The sequence below is a fragment of the Salvia hispanica genome, chromosome 4 (genome assembly GCF_023119035.1).
Source record: "Salvia hispanica cultivar TCC Black 2014 chromosome 4, UniMelb_Shisp_WGS_1.0, whole genome shotgun sequence".
NCBI classification, from domain to species: Eukaryota; Viridiplantae; Streptophyta; class Magnoliopsida; order Lamiales; family Lamiaceae; genus Salvia; species Salvia hispanica.
The window spans coordinates 4,656,482-4,672,075 of NC_062968.1; the positions used below are offsets into that span (position 1 = coordinate 4,656,482).

General features: G+C 38.1%; 3 protein-coding genes and 1 pseudogene across 4 annotated transcripts; all 4 read left to right on the forward strand.

Annotated features, from left to right (window-relative positions):
• The first annotated feature begins 3,774 nt into the window (after nt 1-3,774).
• On the forward strand, nt 3,775-5,855 carry LOC125218538. Of its 2 annotated transcripts, XM_048120225.1 has the most exons (3): nt 3,775-3,994; nt 5,504-5,614; nt 5,838-5,855. In XM_048120225.1, exons 1-2 carry the CDS (start codon nt 3,872-3,874, stop codon nt 5,603-5,605), a joined length of 225 nt encoding a protein of 74 aa, XP_047976182.1. In that variant the 5' UTR covers nt 3,775-3,871; the 3' UTR covers nt 5,606-5,614; nt 5,838-5,855. The 2 variants fall into 2 exon arrangements, with proteins under 2 accessions (XP_047976182.1, XP_047976181.1); XM_048120224.1 differs by lacking the exon at nt 5,838-5,855 and having other exon boundaries at nt 3,776-3,994; nt 5,504-5,822.
• A 132-nt stretch (nt 5,856-5,987) lies between these two features.
• Nucleotides 5,988-7,806, forward strand: LOC125218537 (beta-carotene isomerase D27, chloroplastic). The gene is made up of 6 exons (XM_048120223.1): nt 5,988-6,516; nt 6,644-6,736; nt 6,825-6,886; nt 7,141-7,247; nt 7,329-7,424; nt 7,503-7,806. Exons 1-6 carry the CDS (start codon nt 6,136-6,138, stop codon nt 7,550-7,552), a joined length of 789 nt encoding a protein of 262 aa, XP_047976180.1. The 5' UTR covers nt 5,988-6,135; the 3' UTR covers nt 7,553-7,806.
• A 3,734-nt stretch (nt 7,807-11,540) lies between these two features.
• Nucleotides 11,541-13,095, forward strand: LOC125223590 (protein CANDIDATE G-PROTEIN COUPLED RECEPTOR 7-like). Its single transcript, XM_048126796.1, has one exon. It carries the CDS (start codon nt 11,637-11,639, stop codon nt 12,942-12,944), a length of 1,308 nt encoding a protein of 435 aa, XP_047982753.1. The 5' UTR covers nt 11,541-11,636; the 3' UTR covers nt 12,945-13,095.
• Nucleotides 13,096-14,767: 1,672 nt separating this feature from the next.
• Nucleotides 14,768-15,331, forward strand: LOC125220213 (annotated as a pseudogene).
• Nucleotides 15,332-15,594: the final 263 nt, after the last annotated feature.

Below are 15,594 nucleotides of genomic sequence, written 5' to 3' on the forward strand. Positions count from 1 at the left end.
ATTGGTTGCTGGCTCTCCAATTGTTATACGGAATATCTTCCAGCGCGAATTCAATAATGTCAAAATTCGTCTAGATTAATTAAGTTTCTGATTATGGAAAATCAGTCGAATCCGGTGAGAGAAGAATTCCATACTTAGTGGTTATAGGAAAAATATTACATGTTGTAAAGTGTTATAGGAAAAATATTACTACCAATTAGTAATAAAGTCCTAAACTAAATCCTAATTGCATTTTTATTTTGAATTCTAATAGATGAATATTGTAGATGTAACAATGATTGAGAAATGATACTGGTTAGAATCATAGTTTGCATTTTGCTTTTGTGATGATTTTTACATTATTTAGTGAAGATGCTTCTTTAACATTTTGCCATGAACTTGACAACCACTAGGAGTTGAGGTAAAACATATAGTTCATCCTTGATGCAGTGAAAACTAGGTCAACAGTCTACATTGAGCAATGATTTAGTTGTTTGAGTGTTACCTTGATGTTGCCACTCACTCACTTGAATTGAATCTAGGCCTATGACGCTTTTGCTAATTGCATTCAGTCTATGCATCTTTGTGCAAAAAACGTTTGAATGATAACGCTATAGTTTTGGTACATTAAAATATTAGGTAGATTAGCCTATTAACTTTTCATATCTAGACTAATCACCTAAAGTAAACGAAGCCTAGATGCATAACACTGTCAATAATGATTGTGTCTCCATTTTAGCCTGCTCTCATGTTGTCTCCATAGAGACGAGATGAAATCAACCCCTGACATCAATAAGCAGTGTTTCCATTCACTTAAATTGTCTCCATTTTACCTGGTACGCATTATGCATTTGTTGGTTATACTGTAACTGATTCTGATAAGGGGACACTGTCATGAGCCTTTCTGTGAGCCACAACCCTTGCTTCCTTTTCAACCTTAAGGTACAGCCACAGGTGCTAGTAAATGCCCACAGCCTTGGCTGTTCTTGTGCCTTGTTTTAATGTAAACTAGAAAGATGATTTATAATTTTTATTACAAGAAAGAGCCTATGACATTCTGTTTCTTAGGAAGCTTTAAACAAAAACAAACTGAACAGAGCTCTATCCTTTGATGCTGCCTATTTTTCCGCTTTCCCCGCGTCTTCTTGCTCATTCTCCGCCTTTCAAGTATGACAACCTAAGACCTAACTTGAACATGGCAGACTCAGTATTTAGTAAATTCGATCAACATGAGTTCATCATGCTGCTTCTTTCTTGCTCGGTAAGGTGAGAAACACTACGAAGCATAATTTGGAAAAATAATTAATTTAGGTCATTTGTTGTCCAATTATTTAGCTTAAAATTTGGTATACGTGGAAAAGAGGTGGCTATGGTTCACAAATTGTTATGGTAAATGAGCAATGGCTATTATTTATGAGCTTGAAACTGAAACATCTTTTTAGATTTATGTTTACAAAGTCAAGGATACCTTCGTGTGGATTGAGAAGAACCTAATTTATGCCAATTAATAGCCGATGAGGATCGTAAGTTCTCATCAACGTTTTGTATAGAATTGGTTTTATATGGTGCGACAACAAGTCAAAATAACTAGTACTCCCTCCATCCTCAAAAAATAGACTAGTTTTACCATTTTGGGCCATCCCCCAAAATTAGACCAAATCTAAATATCAAACGTTCATAACCAATTACACACCACTAATAATGTGGACCCCATAATCCACTAACACTACCACTACCTTTTCCCCAGGCTCTTACTTTTTCTCATCTCTCTCTTAGCAGTCATGTTGCTCAATCAGTTTCCCATATAACGTGTCAATACAACTCTCCTAGTCATTATAATGAAACCCATTTGTTGGATCTCTTTATTTCTCATGTCTAAATCCAACACAAGGATTTGTAACTTAGATTTACAATGCTGATGAAATATATTAGGGTCAACTGAGAGGTGGTTCTGGATACATGGATCTAAATGGAGTGGAAATGAACTAGTTGATATAATACTGATTTTGATTAAAATTTTGAGTATGGTGCAGTTTATTTGTTTTGAAATAGATACACTGATTTGTTTTGAAATAGACCTGGTGTAACTGATTTGTGTTTTGAATTAGATGGATAACATTTACAAGTCACTGGACGAACGTGTATCAACATTAGAAAAGTTGAAAACAAGTGAAGCACCAAAGGCCGTGGAAGCTGCTGACTCTGCCTGATTGAATGATATGTTTGGTTTAGAAGCGATATACTGTAGCAGTTCCATCAAGATCCCGAGGATTGCGGAATAAATCTTATGCAACTCCACCTTATTCTGCTGCTCCTTTGTTCATTTTACTTGATCCAGGCAGAATGTTGGAAGTTAAAAATGTTTCATTTCAGCCTCTGGAAATTAAAGAAATGGTGGATGATTGATAAACATTTGAGAAAGGGGTTCCCATGTGTCAACTCATAAATTGTGATTTGTGAAAAGAAACATAATGTCCATCAATAACTGAGAAACAAGATATAATATTTGAAAAAGGTTTATATATTCATAAAAAGTAGTACCAAATTTTGGCTAAAGTTTGTGGTAGCTATTATTTTAAATTGGAGATTTGGAAAAGTTAATTGATTCCTAAAATAAGTAACTTTAGTCAAATTTTGTACTCCTACGAACTATAATGAACTTGATCTCTTTTGGTAAATTTCCCATGAGTTGGAACAAAAAATTGATTTTGTGATATGTTCATGAGACGCAGTTCACTGGCGATGACCTTCTATCATTGCATGATATGGGGATCGATCTCGGGGATCCGGACACTCTCGTTCCAGCGGGTCGGGCCGCGCCGAAGAAAAAGAAGGGCAAGGGGAATGGCAAGGCAGTCGGCGAGTCCTCGCAGCCTGGTGTTGACGACACTCCCACGCGAAGGAAGTGGACGGAGGATGAGTACGCCGGGGTGGCCAAGGCGTGGTTGACGGTGTGCGACGATCCACTGGTTGCGAACAACCAGCGGGTCGTCAACATGTGGGCGAAGATTAGAGCTGCCTACAAGAGGAACTGCCCGCACGGGAAGGATTTCAGCGGGGAGGAGTGCCGGAAGGGGTGGGAGCGCATTAGGGCCGCGGTCGACCGTTTTTCGGGGTTGTAAGCCAACGCCCTCCGCCAGCTAACTAGTGGGCAGAATGAGGAGGACGCCCGGAGGATAGCGGAGAGTCAGTTCCCCTTGCCGGGGAAGTATAAGGAGTTCCTCTTCTGGGAATGCTATGTGTTGCTGAAGGACTCCGAGAATTTCCGGGTGGGGTGCGACACTGGGTGGCCGAAGAAGCAGAGGCTGAACTATTTCGGCGACTACAGCGGCGGATCCCACGACCTCCCCCCGGATGCTGAGGAGTTTTCGTCCCTCTATCCGCGCCCGTCGCCCTCGCCCGGCCGGGCTAAAAGCGGCGCAGAATTGGCAATGAGGGGGAGGATCCCCCCTATCGCCCCCTGAGGTCATCTCGGCCCCCCACCCCCACGCGCGTACACGTTATTCTCGCGTGCAAAGAATGGAGGAACGTATGTTCGCGGTCTTTCCAAGAGTGGAAGGCCGCAGCCGACCCCAGGAGAGAAGATGTTCCTCTACTCGATGCTCGAGAACATGCGGGGCGTGATTTGGATGCCTCGAGGGCAGTCGGTGAGGGGTTCGTACGCGGGCTCAGTATACCTCGCCACAAGGCAGCGGCGATGAGGAGTAGCAGCAGTGTCGGGAGTTTTTTTTAAATATGACCGTATAGCGCAGGGATATTATTAAGGCCCAAGGCCCAAGTACTTTTGGGTCATCGCCATCTTCATTTTAATTTTTAAGAAACAATTAAATAATTACGACTGCAAAGAATTTGGCGATTGAAGTTGAGATCGGTGAAATCGGAAGGGGCAGAAATGGGTTATGTGCTGCGGGTTAGGCTGGCTTCATTCTTCACCGGCGCGGCGCTGGCATCCGCCGCCGGTCTCTATTATCTCCAGAAGGATTACGCAATTGCCCACCACGCCATCTCTCAACAGGTTTTTCTTTTTGCCCTTTCTTCTGCTATTTTGTTGAAATTGATTGTTACTATTATTCTTATTGCTGCTTGCTCATGAGATTGGTTAGTGGCTCTCCAATTGTTATACGGAATATGTTCCACCGCGAATTGAATGTATCAAAAATCGTCTAAATTAATTAAGGTTCTGATGATGGAAAATTAAATGATGTTCAGTCGAAGCCGGTGAGAGAAGAGTTCCATACGTAGTGGATGAATATTGTAGAGGTTAACAATGGTTGAGAAATGATACCCACTTACAGTGGAAGTGTGGTATAGAATCATATTTTGCTTTTGTGATATGTTGAGAGTGATTTTTAAATTCTTTAGTCAAAATAGTTCTGTTTACAACTGATGCCAAGGAAGGTGGATGTGGAAGTGCCACAGTTGGTTTACATGTTGTGTGTTTATCATTTTCCATGCTCAACACTTGATAGCCACTAGAAGTTGAGGTAAAACATGTACTACTAGTTCTATCATCCTTGATGCAGTGAGCAACGATTTAGTTATTTAAGTGTTCCGCCTTTTTTTGAGTCCTTACCTTAATGTTGACGCACTCACTTGAATCTAGGCCTAAGCTTACAACGCTTGTGTGAATAGCATTCAGTCTATGCATCTAGTACAAACAACACTTGAATGATAACACTAAATCACCCAAGATGCATAACACTACCAATAATGATCTTGTATCCATTTTGCCTACTTTCATGTTGTCTCTAATCTCTATAGGATAGGAAGAGATGAAATCAACCCCGTTAACTTTATTCATGTCTTCAATTGTCAACTCTAATCATCAATAAGCAGTGATTCCATCCATGTCTTCACTTGTCAACTCTAATCTTGTCACTTTACTTGATATCCATTATGCAGTTGTTGGTTTATCTATAACTGATTCTCATAACCCTAAATGCCCACCCTTGGCTGTTCTTTTGCTTTGTTTTAATAGAAAAAATTGCCTACTTTGTTGTTACAACATGATGCAAACTAAAACTGCTGGTCAAGCCATAATAACTAGTATCATGTAAGCATAGTTATTGCATTCCTTCCTGGTCAAGTTTTTCTTAAGCAATCACATTCCCTCGATCAGTTTCCATGTAACATGTGTTGAAGAGATATCGTCTTTCAGAAAATCTCATTTATACAACTCTACAAGTCATTCAGATGAAAACCATTTGTTGGATCCCCTTCATTTCTCATGTCGAAATCTGATAGTACTATATTGACCTGATCTAATCCATGGTAAGCCAGCTCAAGGATTTACAACTCAGACATCATCCTAGAGATTTCTGCATCAGTTCATCAGCTAAATGGATCAAATTTAAAATGCTGATGAAATTTAAGGTCAAAACTGAGAGGTGGCTCTAGATAAATGGATCTGGATGGAGTAATAGCTAGAGAGATTAGTGAGAGTGGAAATGAATTAGTTGATAACATGATAATATTGATATTGCTTCGAATTTTGTGTATGGTGTAATGATTTGTTTTGAAACAGATAGATAACACTTACAAGTCACTGGACGAACGTGTGTCCGCATTGGAGCAGTTGAAAACAGATGAGGCACCAAAGGCTGTGGAAGCTGCTGACTCTGCCTAACTGAATGAGGTTTTTTGTAGTTGCAATATATTGTAACAGTTCCATCCAGATCATGCGGATTTCCGAATAAATGTTATGCAATTTCACCTGTTATTCTGTTTTTTTTTTTTTTTTTTTTTTTTTTTTTCATTTTACTTGATTCAGGCTCTGCCTCATACTTGCTAGAATATGGAAATGTTTTATTTCAGCCTCTGGAATAAATTTGTAACATTAACCATATTGTTTCCTGCAGAATGCATTTGAGAAAGATTGGAATACTGTATATAATCAACAAAATAAAAGGAAAGACATAATCTTGGGCCTTCATCTGGCCTAGTCATATTTGTAGTATTCCCAAAAGATATTCATGTAAAAATAATTAAAAAGAAATAATATAAGGTTGTTAGTTGGTGATGCGGCACATGTATGGCCACCATTCTTCCGATAACACACCACCACCACACGCCCATACCATTCATTTTTTCTTCAATTAAACCCCACATTGTTTTTTAATTTGTGAATCTTACGATAAACCAAAACCGGAATTAAAGATGGTGTTAAGCTTGCCGGCAACCAAGTCGTTGTTCCCATCGCCATGTTGGCCGGAGAGACGGAGGAAATTCCATTTACGCAGCAGCACAGTGCGGTGCGGAATAGCAGAGGCTTCGGGACAGCCGGCACCGATGGGGCAGAAGACCAAGTACAAGGACGGGGTGTTGGAGAGAGTGTTCATGAGCCTCTTCTCGCGGAAGATGTACAAGTTCGGGCGCGGAGGAAAAGCGGGGATGGAGGAGAAGGGGCTGTTCGACTGTGATTACGAGTCGTTTGTGGAAGTGTCGAGAGGAGTGATGGAGGGAAGGAGTCGTGTGCAGCAGCAGCAAGTTGTTAGAGAGGTGCTCCTCTCCATGCTTCCTCCCGGCGCCCCTGCTCAAGTACCCTTCTCTCCCTCTCTCTCAACAAAAACATGGAATAGTTACATTTATTTTTATAGAATGACTCATAAGTTAAAGGAAAATAAATATATGGGTTGATTAATATGGATTGTATTTTGTGTGGCAGTTTAGAAAATTGTTTCCACCAACAAAATGGGCAGCAGAGTTCAATGCTGCATTAACGGTGCCTTTCTTCCACTGGTTGGTTGGCCCTTCTGAGGTTTGTATTTATATTTTCTTCTCTCTCTTTACAAGTATTAATTATATTTAAAATTGTTTATCTGAAATTAATAATGGCAATTCAGTAGGTGGTGGAGGTAGAAATAAACGGAGTGAAGCAAAAGAGCGGAGTACACATCAAGAAATGCAGGTATGTAGTATACTGCGTCTTCCATTTATAGTCTCATTTTGACTCTTCGCGAATTTTAAGAAATTGTTTGACTTTGTGAAATAAAAAATAGAGAAATGAGTTAGTGGAAAGTGGACCTCACTTTTATATATTGGTTTTATAATAAAATGGAAATAGCAAAATAAGACATTATTTCACGGACATAGGAAGTACATTAATTGGATAATTATTTGGAATGGTATTTTGATGGGTTACGATGGAATTGAAATTGGAAGGTACTTGGAGAATAGTGGTTGCGTAGGAATGTGCGTTAACATGTGTAAAATACCAACACAAGATTTTTTCACCAACGAGTTTGGCCTTCCATTGACGATGAATCCAAGTATGTCTCCTCACCTCCCTACACTATTCATGTCTCTCATTGCATCATCACAACATAATCTACATGTGTAATTAATTGCAGATTTTGAAGACATGAGTTGTGAGATGATATATGGACAAGTTCCGCCCTCCTTTGAGGACGATCCGGTTTCAAAACAATCTTGTCTACCAAATTTTTGTAAGTCTCTCATACATTTATATACCTATATACTATCATCAATCTCTCTCGTTGCTAATCAAATAATTCTTCCTTCAGGCTCCATTGCAAACCCAAATTCAAGTCTCTGTCCCAAACTAAAAGCATGATATATTTTGGTGGTTGCAACTATCATATTGTCTGTCCGGATTAGACCATTTTTTCATCACATATTGTATAAATTCCATCTCGTAATATACACTAGTACACACTATATTTTGTAGTAGCATATGGCTACGAGATAAGGTGGTATTACTGTACTTTTACAAACCCCTTTTTGACATCTGGGGATTAGTAAATATGTAAGCAATATATAAATGTAACCCATACTCCATTAAAATAAGGTCTAGATCCTTTTCTACCACTCAGACACGATGCAAGGTAAAATTTGTCATCTAATTCAATCGATGGAAAGTTGACACTAAAACTTAAATTAATGATACCAACTTTAAAGTTTAGTAGAAAAATTAAAAAATTTAAATTACTTGTGAATAACCCTTTAAAATAATATGACCTCTTTCTAACGCCATGGAATGAAATCAAATAATCAATGTTTCTGACCATATCCCTTTAATTTATTCTTTAAAGTTGAATAATTGATTTTATAAAAGAAAAGAAGGAAAATATGTTTAATTGATCTACTATAAACAAAAAGATAAAATAATATCAAGATAGAATTTAGGATTAAGTTGTGAGATTATTTTAGTCATAGGAGGTTAGCTTTGACTAATTATTCCATGATTATTCATATAGCCATAGGAGGTTAGCTATGAACCAAACGCACAACAAATTTAATCCTGAACACAATCTTGCAAACCGAACATGTCATAGTTGACTAACTATTGTGGAAAATAGAATCCATTATTCCACTACCAGCGTCATTAATCCGCTGAGCAAAGACTTTTAGTTTACTCAACTCAAATAGTTGACGATATAAATTAAGGTGTTTATTCTAATAGAAAATGTGAATTTTGGGGAAAAAAAATTAAAAAATAAATTAAAAGTGGGTAGAAAACGAATATAAATTTTTGGGAAGTGGAAAAATATTTTTTTTTATTTAAAAACATTTTTTTAAATAAATTTTGAATAAAAAAAAAATCGAATTAGCTGTTGGCCAATCAGACGTTGCCACGTATGGGTGCTCAGCGGCACGGACGTGCTCTTAGCTAAGAGCATGTCCGTGCCGCTGGCACGGACGGACGAGCTGCAGCGGCGGACGGACGACGGGTGCTCAGCGGCACGGACGGACGGACGGTGCTAAGAGCACCGCTGCGGATGCTCTTAAGCTTGTCCTTGCGGAGAGCACGAATGTGGGTGTTGTGCTTTTAGCTAAAGACAAAGAATAAAAGTGGATCCGGACCCACCCCCGTACTCTTATTTAAGAGCACGGGATGCTTTTAGACTCGTTCGTTAGTCCTATTGTTTGTAATTACCACCATAATGAAATAGACTTTTCAACTCAATAAATGAGTAATTAACCCCACCACAAGCTCGTGGTTTCGCCATTATACTCACCTATAACCCTCCTTTTCCTATCCAGCGGACCGAGTCCAACTTCTAATCCCATTTGTCATGCCAAAAAGGCAAAAACTACATTTTAAGTCATATTTATTATATAATTCTAAAATAAGATGAATCATCTACTTTATCAAACTACTATCTTTTACCTTGCCAAATTCCTGTGAAAAAATCATACTCCCTCCGTCCATGAAAATTCATCCCGGTTTGACCGGGCATGGATTTTAAGAAATATAATAGAAAGTGAGTTGAAAAAGTTAGTGGATTTGTGGGTCCTACTTTTAAAGTATTAGTATCTATATATATATAAAAGGCGAGTTTTGGCCTTCTTTTGTAATATTTATAATGTTTGGGTATAATTTTAAATATTTATGAGTTTTGAATAGTATTTCTAACAATTTAAATATTTTAACTGCAATAATTTGTCCATAAACCATGATTCATAAACGTGGCCCATAATTCAAATAAACAATTGACTATAATCAATATAGCTAATACGGTAATACCTATGAACTGAAAACGTATTTACCCATTAATTGCATAATTTAATCCAATAAAACGTAGTATATCCCAATTAATTGCAAATTTAATCCAATAAAACCAACTTAGCATCAATACTTTCCCTATTCTAGGTATTCATGTTCAGATGTCCCTCCCACCTTTTGGACTTTGGTTCCAATACAAAAGTAATTAATAGTCCGTTAAAAATTTGTGAGCCATTAATTTATTATTGAGTAATTTATAGTAAATGAAATTGACCAAGACAATAAAGATAGATGAATGCGAAAAGGATCGTTTGAAAAAAATACCAAAAGCTACTAGATATTCTATAAATACCAATTCTACTAATCAAAATTTTCATGAGCATGGTAAAAAAAAGTGCATTGTTTGCGGTGATTCTCATGTGGTGGTGTTGCCTCTAACGTGCTATTGTTGTCATGGATCGAACTAATAAGATTTCACCTGTTATTGTCCATCTTCTTCAAGCGATATAACATAACGCTACACCGAGAAGATTGAAGAGTTACCAAAATCGCAAAAGAAGAATGAAGAAGAAGATCGAGGAGTTGCCAGAAAATTGCTGAAGATCATGAAGAGTGGAGAAGAGGAAGACGAAGGCGTTGAGTGTACAGAAGAGGGAGGCTATCATTTTTTTTAACCAAATTAACTCTATTACGTAAAAATATGTCAATTTGATAGTTAGATTTATTTAATTAGTGGGCTTCCATTTATTTAATTAAATTTATATTTGTGTAATTTAATTTAGTTTAATTATTTAGTGTTAAAGAAATTGTTGGGTTTCCATAATTTTTTACTGATTTACGTTCCGTGTTTCAATTTCAGCCATCTCAGGTTTTAGGTTTCCATTTATAATAAATCGGCTTGGTTATGAAATTTGATTGGTTTAATTATATAATTGAGCTATTTTGAAAAAAAATGGATAATATTTTTAAATATATCATTATACACTAAAATTGCATGAACAAAATAAATAAAATTATATTTTTACTTAACATCTTATTCTATATTTCTATGTATATTAAAAAGATTATAATTTTTTATGGATATCTTACTTATACTGTATAAGAAATACTCCCTCCATCCACCAATACAAGACTAATTTTGACTATTATGTAAGAGTACAAAATAAATATAGAGGGACTATTTATATATGTGAATGTAACTAATGAGAAATCAATTAAGAATAAATGAGAATTGTATAAATAGAATTATAGATATAACATGTGAAAAATAGAATAAAATTTCTTATTCTGATTATACAATGAATTACGACATTTTCTAACCTATAGAGTAGAATTATCAATCTGATAATCTCAGTGTACAAGCAAAAATGTACTCTCTCCATTCTTTATTAATAGAGATATTCTTTTACTTTTTACTAAAAATAGAAATGAGTTAATTAACTTAGAACTTCCAAATATCTTAGGCTAGAGATTGAGAATATTTCACTTGTTAGTATATAGTATAATTTTTCTTAATATAAATTTTGAATACACCACTTTCTTCACATTGTCTTACTTTTTCATTTTGAAACGTTCCTTAGTAAATAGATCATATTTAATTTTATTATTTAAAAAAATATATTTCCCATATAACTAACTATTTTTTCCTTAAATAATTTTAAAATTAATATGTTAAAGTAAGATTCAATTTGCTCACTTATTATTCACTTTCATTTATATTTTAAAAATTAGCGACGACTCAAATAGAACTCGACGAAGAATATAATATATTAAATACAAATTTAGATTCACATTCTGACACTTTTGAATGATGAAATAAATGGTCTCACATAAACCATCGCATTTTTTAAATCTCCCCAATAGTTACCTACAAATAAGCATGATTTTTATTTCTATATATATTTAAAACACACAAATAATGGATCTTAATACCAAAAAAAGGATATCTCATCTTTATGTAATTATCTTCCTAACATGAAATATTGTTTGAAAAGCTTACAAAATTAAAAATATCATTGATCAAACATAAAATAGAAGATAAGACAAGAAAGGAAGACTTGATATTTTCCTTATTAGAAGACGACAATAGGATTACTAGGAAGCATCGGAATAAAACCCCAACCAACAAATCTCAAACCATTTCCCCCTTTTTCCTGACCCAAGAGAGACTCGGATCCGACCCGAATCTGAAATGTCTCTCCTTCTCCTCCTCATCCTCTCCTCCGCCGCCCTCTCCGCCGCCGAGATCCGCTCCACCGACACCCGATCCGACTCCCGCCCCTTAATCCTCCTCGACGAGTTCGGCTTCACCCACCGCGGCCAGCTCGAGCTCAACGTCACCAACCTCTCCCTCTCCGGCTCCGCACCCGACCCGCCCGAGCTCTCCAAACTCGGATTCTTCCTCTGCACCATCGACGCCTGGGCGCACGTCCTCCAGCAAATCGACGATGCGCAGATCAATTGCGTCCTCCAATCCGACGCCATCAAGCGCGTCTTCGCCTTCGATCAACTCCCCCACCCCTCCGCCTCCGCCTTCAATTTCTCCTACGCCGAGTCCTCCGCCGATCAGTACACTCTCATCTTCGCCAATTGCCTCCCGCAGCTCAAGGTCTCCATGAACGTCCGCTCCGCGATGTACAACCTGGAAGGCGGAAGGTCCAACCGCCGCGATTATCTCTCCGCTGGTAAAACAATTCTACCTAGGGTTTACTTCCTGCTCTCCATCATCTATTTCATTATGACCGCCTTTTGGATCAATGTCTTGTACAAGAAGAGACCGACTGTTTTTGGAATCCATTTCTTTATGTTGGCTGTGGTATTGCTCAAAGCACTGAATCTATTGTGTGAGGCCGAAGATAAATCGTATATTAAGCGCACTGGATCTGCACACGGTTGGGATGTGCTGTTTTACATATTCAGTTTCTTGAAGGGCATCACTTTGTTCACCTTGATCGTCTTGATCGGAACGGGATGGTCATTCCTGAAGCCGTATTTGCACGATAAGGAGAAGAAGGTTTTGATGATCGTGATTCCTCTTCAGGTTATCGCGAATATAGCTCAGGTTGTGATTGATGAGACAGGGCCCTTCGGGCAGGATTGGATCGCTTGGAAGCAGGTGTTCTTGCTCGTGGATGTCGTCTGCTGCTGTGCCGTGCTTTTCCCCATTGTTTGGTCGATTAAGAACTTGCGCGAAGCAGCCAAGACTGATGGCAAGGCTGCGGTCAATTTGATGAAGCTCACTCTGTTTAGGCAGTATTACATTGTGGTCATATGCTACATTTACTTCACTCGGGTTGTGGTCTATGGTCTCGAAACTATTACTTCGTATAAGTACTTCTGGACTAGCGTGGTTGCCGCAGAGTTGGCTACCTTGGCATTCTATGCGTTCACAGGGTACAAGTTCAGGCCCGAGGTCCACAATCCTTACTTTGTGATTGATGATGAAGAGGAAGAGGCTGCTGCTGAGCAATTGAAGCTTGAAGATGAGTTTGAATTATGAGAGGATGTAGCATTTGGCATCCTCCTAGTGAACAGTGCTCCCCCTTATACAGGTCTTCTAGTTATACCTCTGTGTATCTTTTTTCTTCTCTTTTACTTGGATTTTATTTTTCGCCATGGCTTATATATACGCAAATTAGATTTTAAATTCACAGAGTTGAAATGTCCTGTCAATTTTGTTGAAGAAAATGCTTAGTTGAGAACTCTAGAGAATAACGTTTGTTGTTATAAATCTCGTTGGTCAGCCATCTCTTAGTCTTTCTATGATTGATCATGACTTGGGTTCTATCAATTGCAGAGTACAACTAGGTTCTTTTTAGTGTATCCAATATTGCTTATCAAAGTAGATTTCGAATCCTTGGGTTTCTTGTATGAGCTGTGATTCCAGGTTTTGTGTTGGATTGAAAACTATTAAGATATGGAACCATTTAGATTGGACTTGTGTTCCATACAGTTTTTGAGTCTTTACAGATTTCCCCTCAAGCAAAATCCAACTTCTTTATATCCAATGCAGCATTGAGGAGTTTAGAAGTTGGATGGTGAGTTGGATTTGGATTTCACTGTAGTCTAGTATCCTTTATCTCTTCTGTGTTGATAGTTGAGGGTGATGGTGAATTTCTAGTTGATCTACAGCATAGTAGTGATGAAGTTTCACACTGTTTTGGGAGAAGATTTTTACTCATCCTTATGTTATAGTACTCCTTAGTATATTCTACATCAAAACTTTTTTGGTAATGTTGGAGTTTTGAAATTTATTTTCTCAATCCATCATTGTTTACAGCAAGGAATTCTGATACCATGTTGATTGTTGGGTTATTTATTAGTACATGATTCTGGTCCAGAAAATGGTAGTATTTGCTTATTTTATGACAGACAGCTCTTTCCCCTTTGTACTGTGTCGGTGCCTAATACCAAAGTATTTTTCAGAATGTGGCCTGCTGTACAAATTACTCATTTCAATTATGACACCATTTCATTGCATACGAATCGAGAAGTCTTTATGAAAAATACTTGCGATGTCAATGGCTACAATATCAATGAGAGAGTGTCAATGGGATCGAAGTTAACTTATGACTATGCCTTGCACCACGGCCATCATGATGTTAGGGAGAAGCTAGTGTGAGTGTCATTGGTTATGTAGCGAGAACGAGTTTACCTGGATGGTACCTGTCGATGACTCCGAAGCCAAAGGCGTGTGCAGATAACATAGTGCTAATAATGACTTTTTTTATAAATAACAGAAAATTAATTAAAGCATTGAGAGTGTTTAGTAGGATGTATTAAGGATCTAAGATTAATTTTGTAGTCGAACAAAGTGATCTTGATGTTTGGTAGTAGAGTTTAGAGAATGACTAGGTCCACGCTTAACAATATGGGCCCGCGTTAAACCCATCTAAATAATGTCTACAATACCCATTTTCAAAAGGCAAAACACATCCTCAAGTCTTTGTACTTTGATTGTTTATTTCAATAGATCCTTATACAATTTTTCCGTTTTAATAAGTCATTTACTTTTATATTCGATATATTCAAATCCTTATTTAACGAAACCGTTAACTTTTCTGTTATAAAATAACACATCATATACTAATTATTTAAATCTATTCCACCTAATATCCTATTCGGAAAATATCAACTTTTTGAAACTGCCCCTTCCCACACTCTCTTTCTCCCTCACACACTGTGTTGTCCAGCCTTGTATCGATAACGTTAAGATAGCTATAATCACACCCAATAAATTCAAGAACCAATTTTTGTGAAGTGGTCTTCTGCTTGAAGTTGCTGTTCTTTTCGATTAGAAATTAATGAGAGCAAAATGGCAACATGTTCTTAAACGTCGGAATATTTGGAAACGGAACGGAATCAAACCACACGCTGCCGAACACGGCAACGAGACCGATGATGCTGATCCGGATCAACACCCTCCTCGAAGGCTACTCCGGCATCCGATTTGAAATCCTTGAAGCCATTACCAAATTCCTGAACCAGAACATCACCCCATGCCTCCCTCTCTGCGGCACAATCACAGCCTCCGGCAATCTCGTGCCCCTCTCCTACATCACCGGGCTCCTGACCGGACGCCCCAATTCCAAGGCCGTGGGCCCCACCGGTGAGCTCCTCAGCGCCGAGGAAGCCTTAAAGCTCGCCGGCGTCAAGGGCGGCTTCTTCGAGCTCCAGCCCAATTAGGAAGGCCTCGCCCTCATGAACGGCACCGCCGTGGGCTCGGGGATCGCCTCCATCGCCCTCTTCAACGCCAACATCCTTGCTCTTCTCTCCAAGGTCATGTCCGGCCGTGTTCGCAAACCCAACATCCAGGCTCTTCTCTCCGAGATCATTTTTTCTTGTTTTATCTCTTTCCTTCATGTTAGGTTGATATTTTCCAACTAGGATATTAGTTGGAATAGATTTAAATAATTAACATATGATGTGTTATTTTATAACGGAAAAGTTAAGGGTTCCGTTAAATAAGAGCATCCACAGTGGGACGGACTATAGCCCGCCCTATGCACCGCCACGTCAGCATTTTATCCTCCGCCAATTCCACCTGCAAGAGGCGGACTATAGCCCACCCTAAGCAACGCCCTAAGCATTTTACTTCTATTTTGTATTTATACAATTTATGCAAATATATCAAACAAAATAAATAAATA

Coding starts and splice junctions, on each gene's coding strand:
- LOC125218538 (XM_048120225.1), top strand. CDS start 3,872: ATGGGTTATGTGCTGCGGGTTAGGCTGGCTTCATTCTTCACCGGCGCG. Junction 3,995..5,503: donor ACCACGCCATCTCTCAACAG/GTTTTTCTTTTT, acceptor GTTTTGAAACAG/ATAGATAACACTTACAAGTC.
- LOC125218537 (XM_048120223.1), top strand. CDS start 6,136: ATGGTGTTAAGCTTGCCGGCAACCAAGTCGTTGTTCCCATCGCCATGT. Junction 7,248..7,328: donor TCCATTGACGATGAATCCAA/GTATGTCTCCTC, acceptor AATTAATTGCAG/ATTTTGAAGACATGAGTTGT. Junction 7,425..7,502: donor ATCTTGTCTACCAAATTTTT/GTAAGTCTCTCA, acceptor TTCTTCCTTCAG/GCTCCATTGCAAACCCAAAT.
- LOC125223590 (XM_048126796.1), top strand. CDS start 11,637: ATGTCTCTCCTTCTCCTCCTCATCCTCTCCTCCGCCGCCCTCTCCGCC.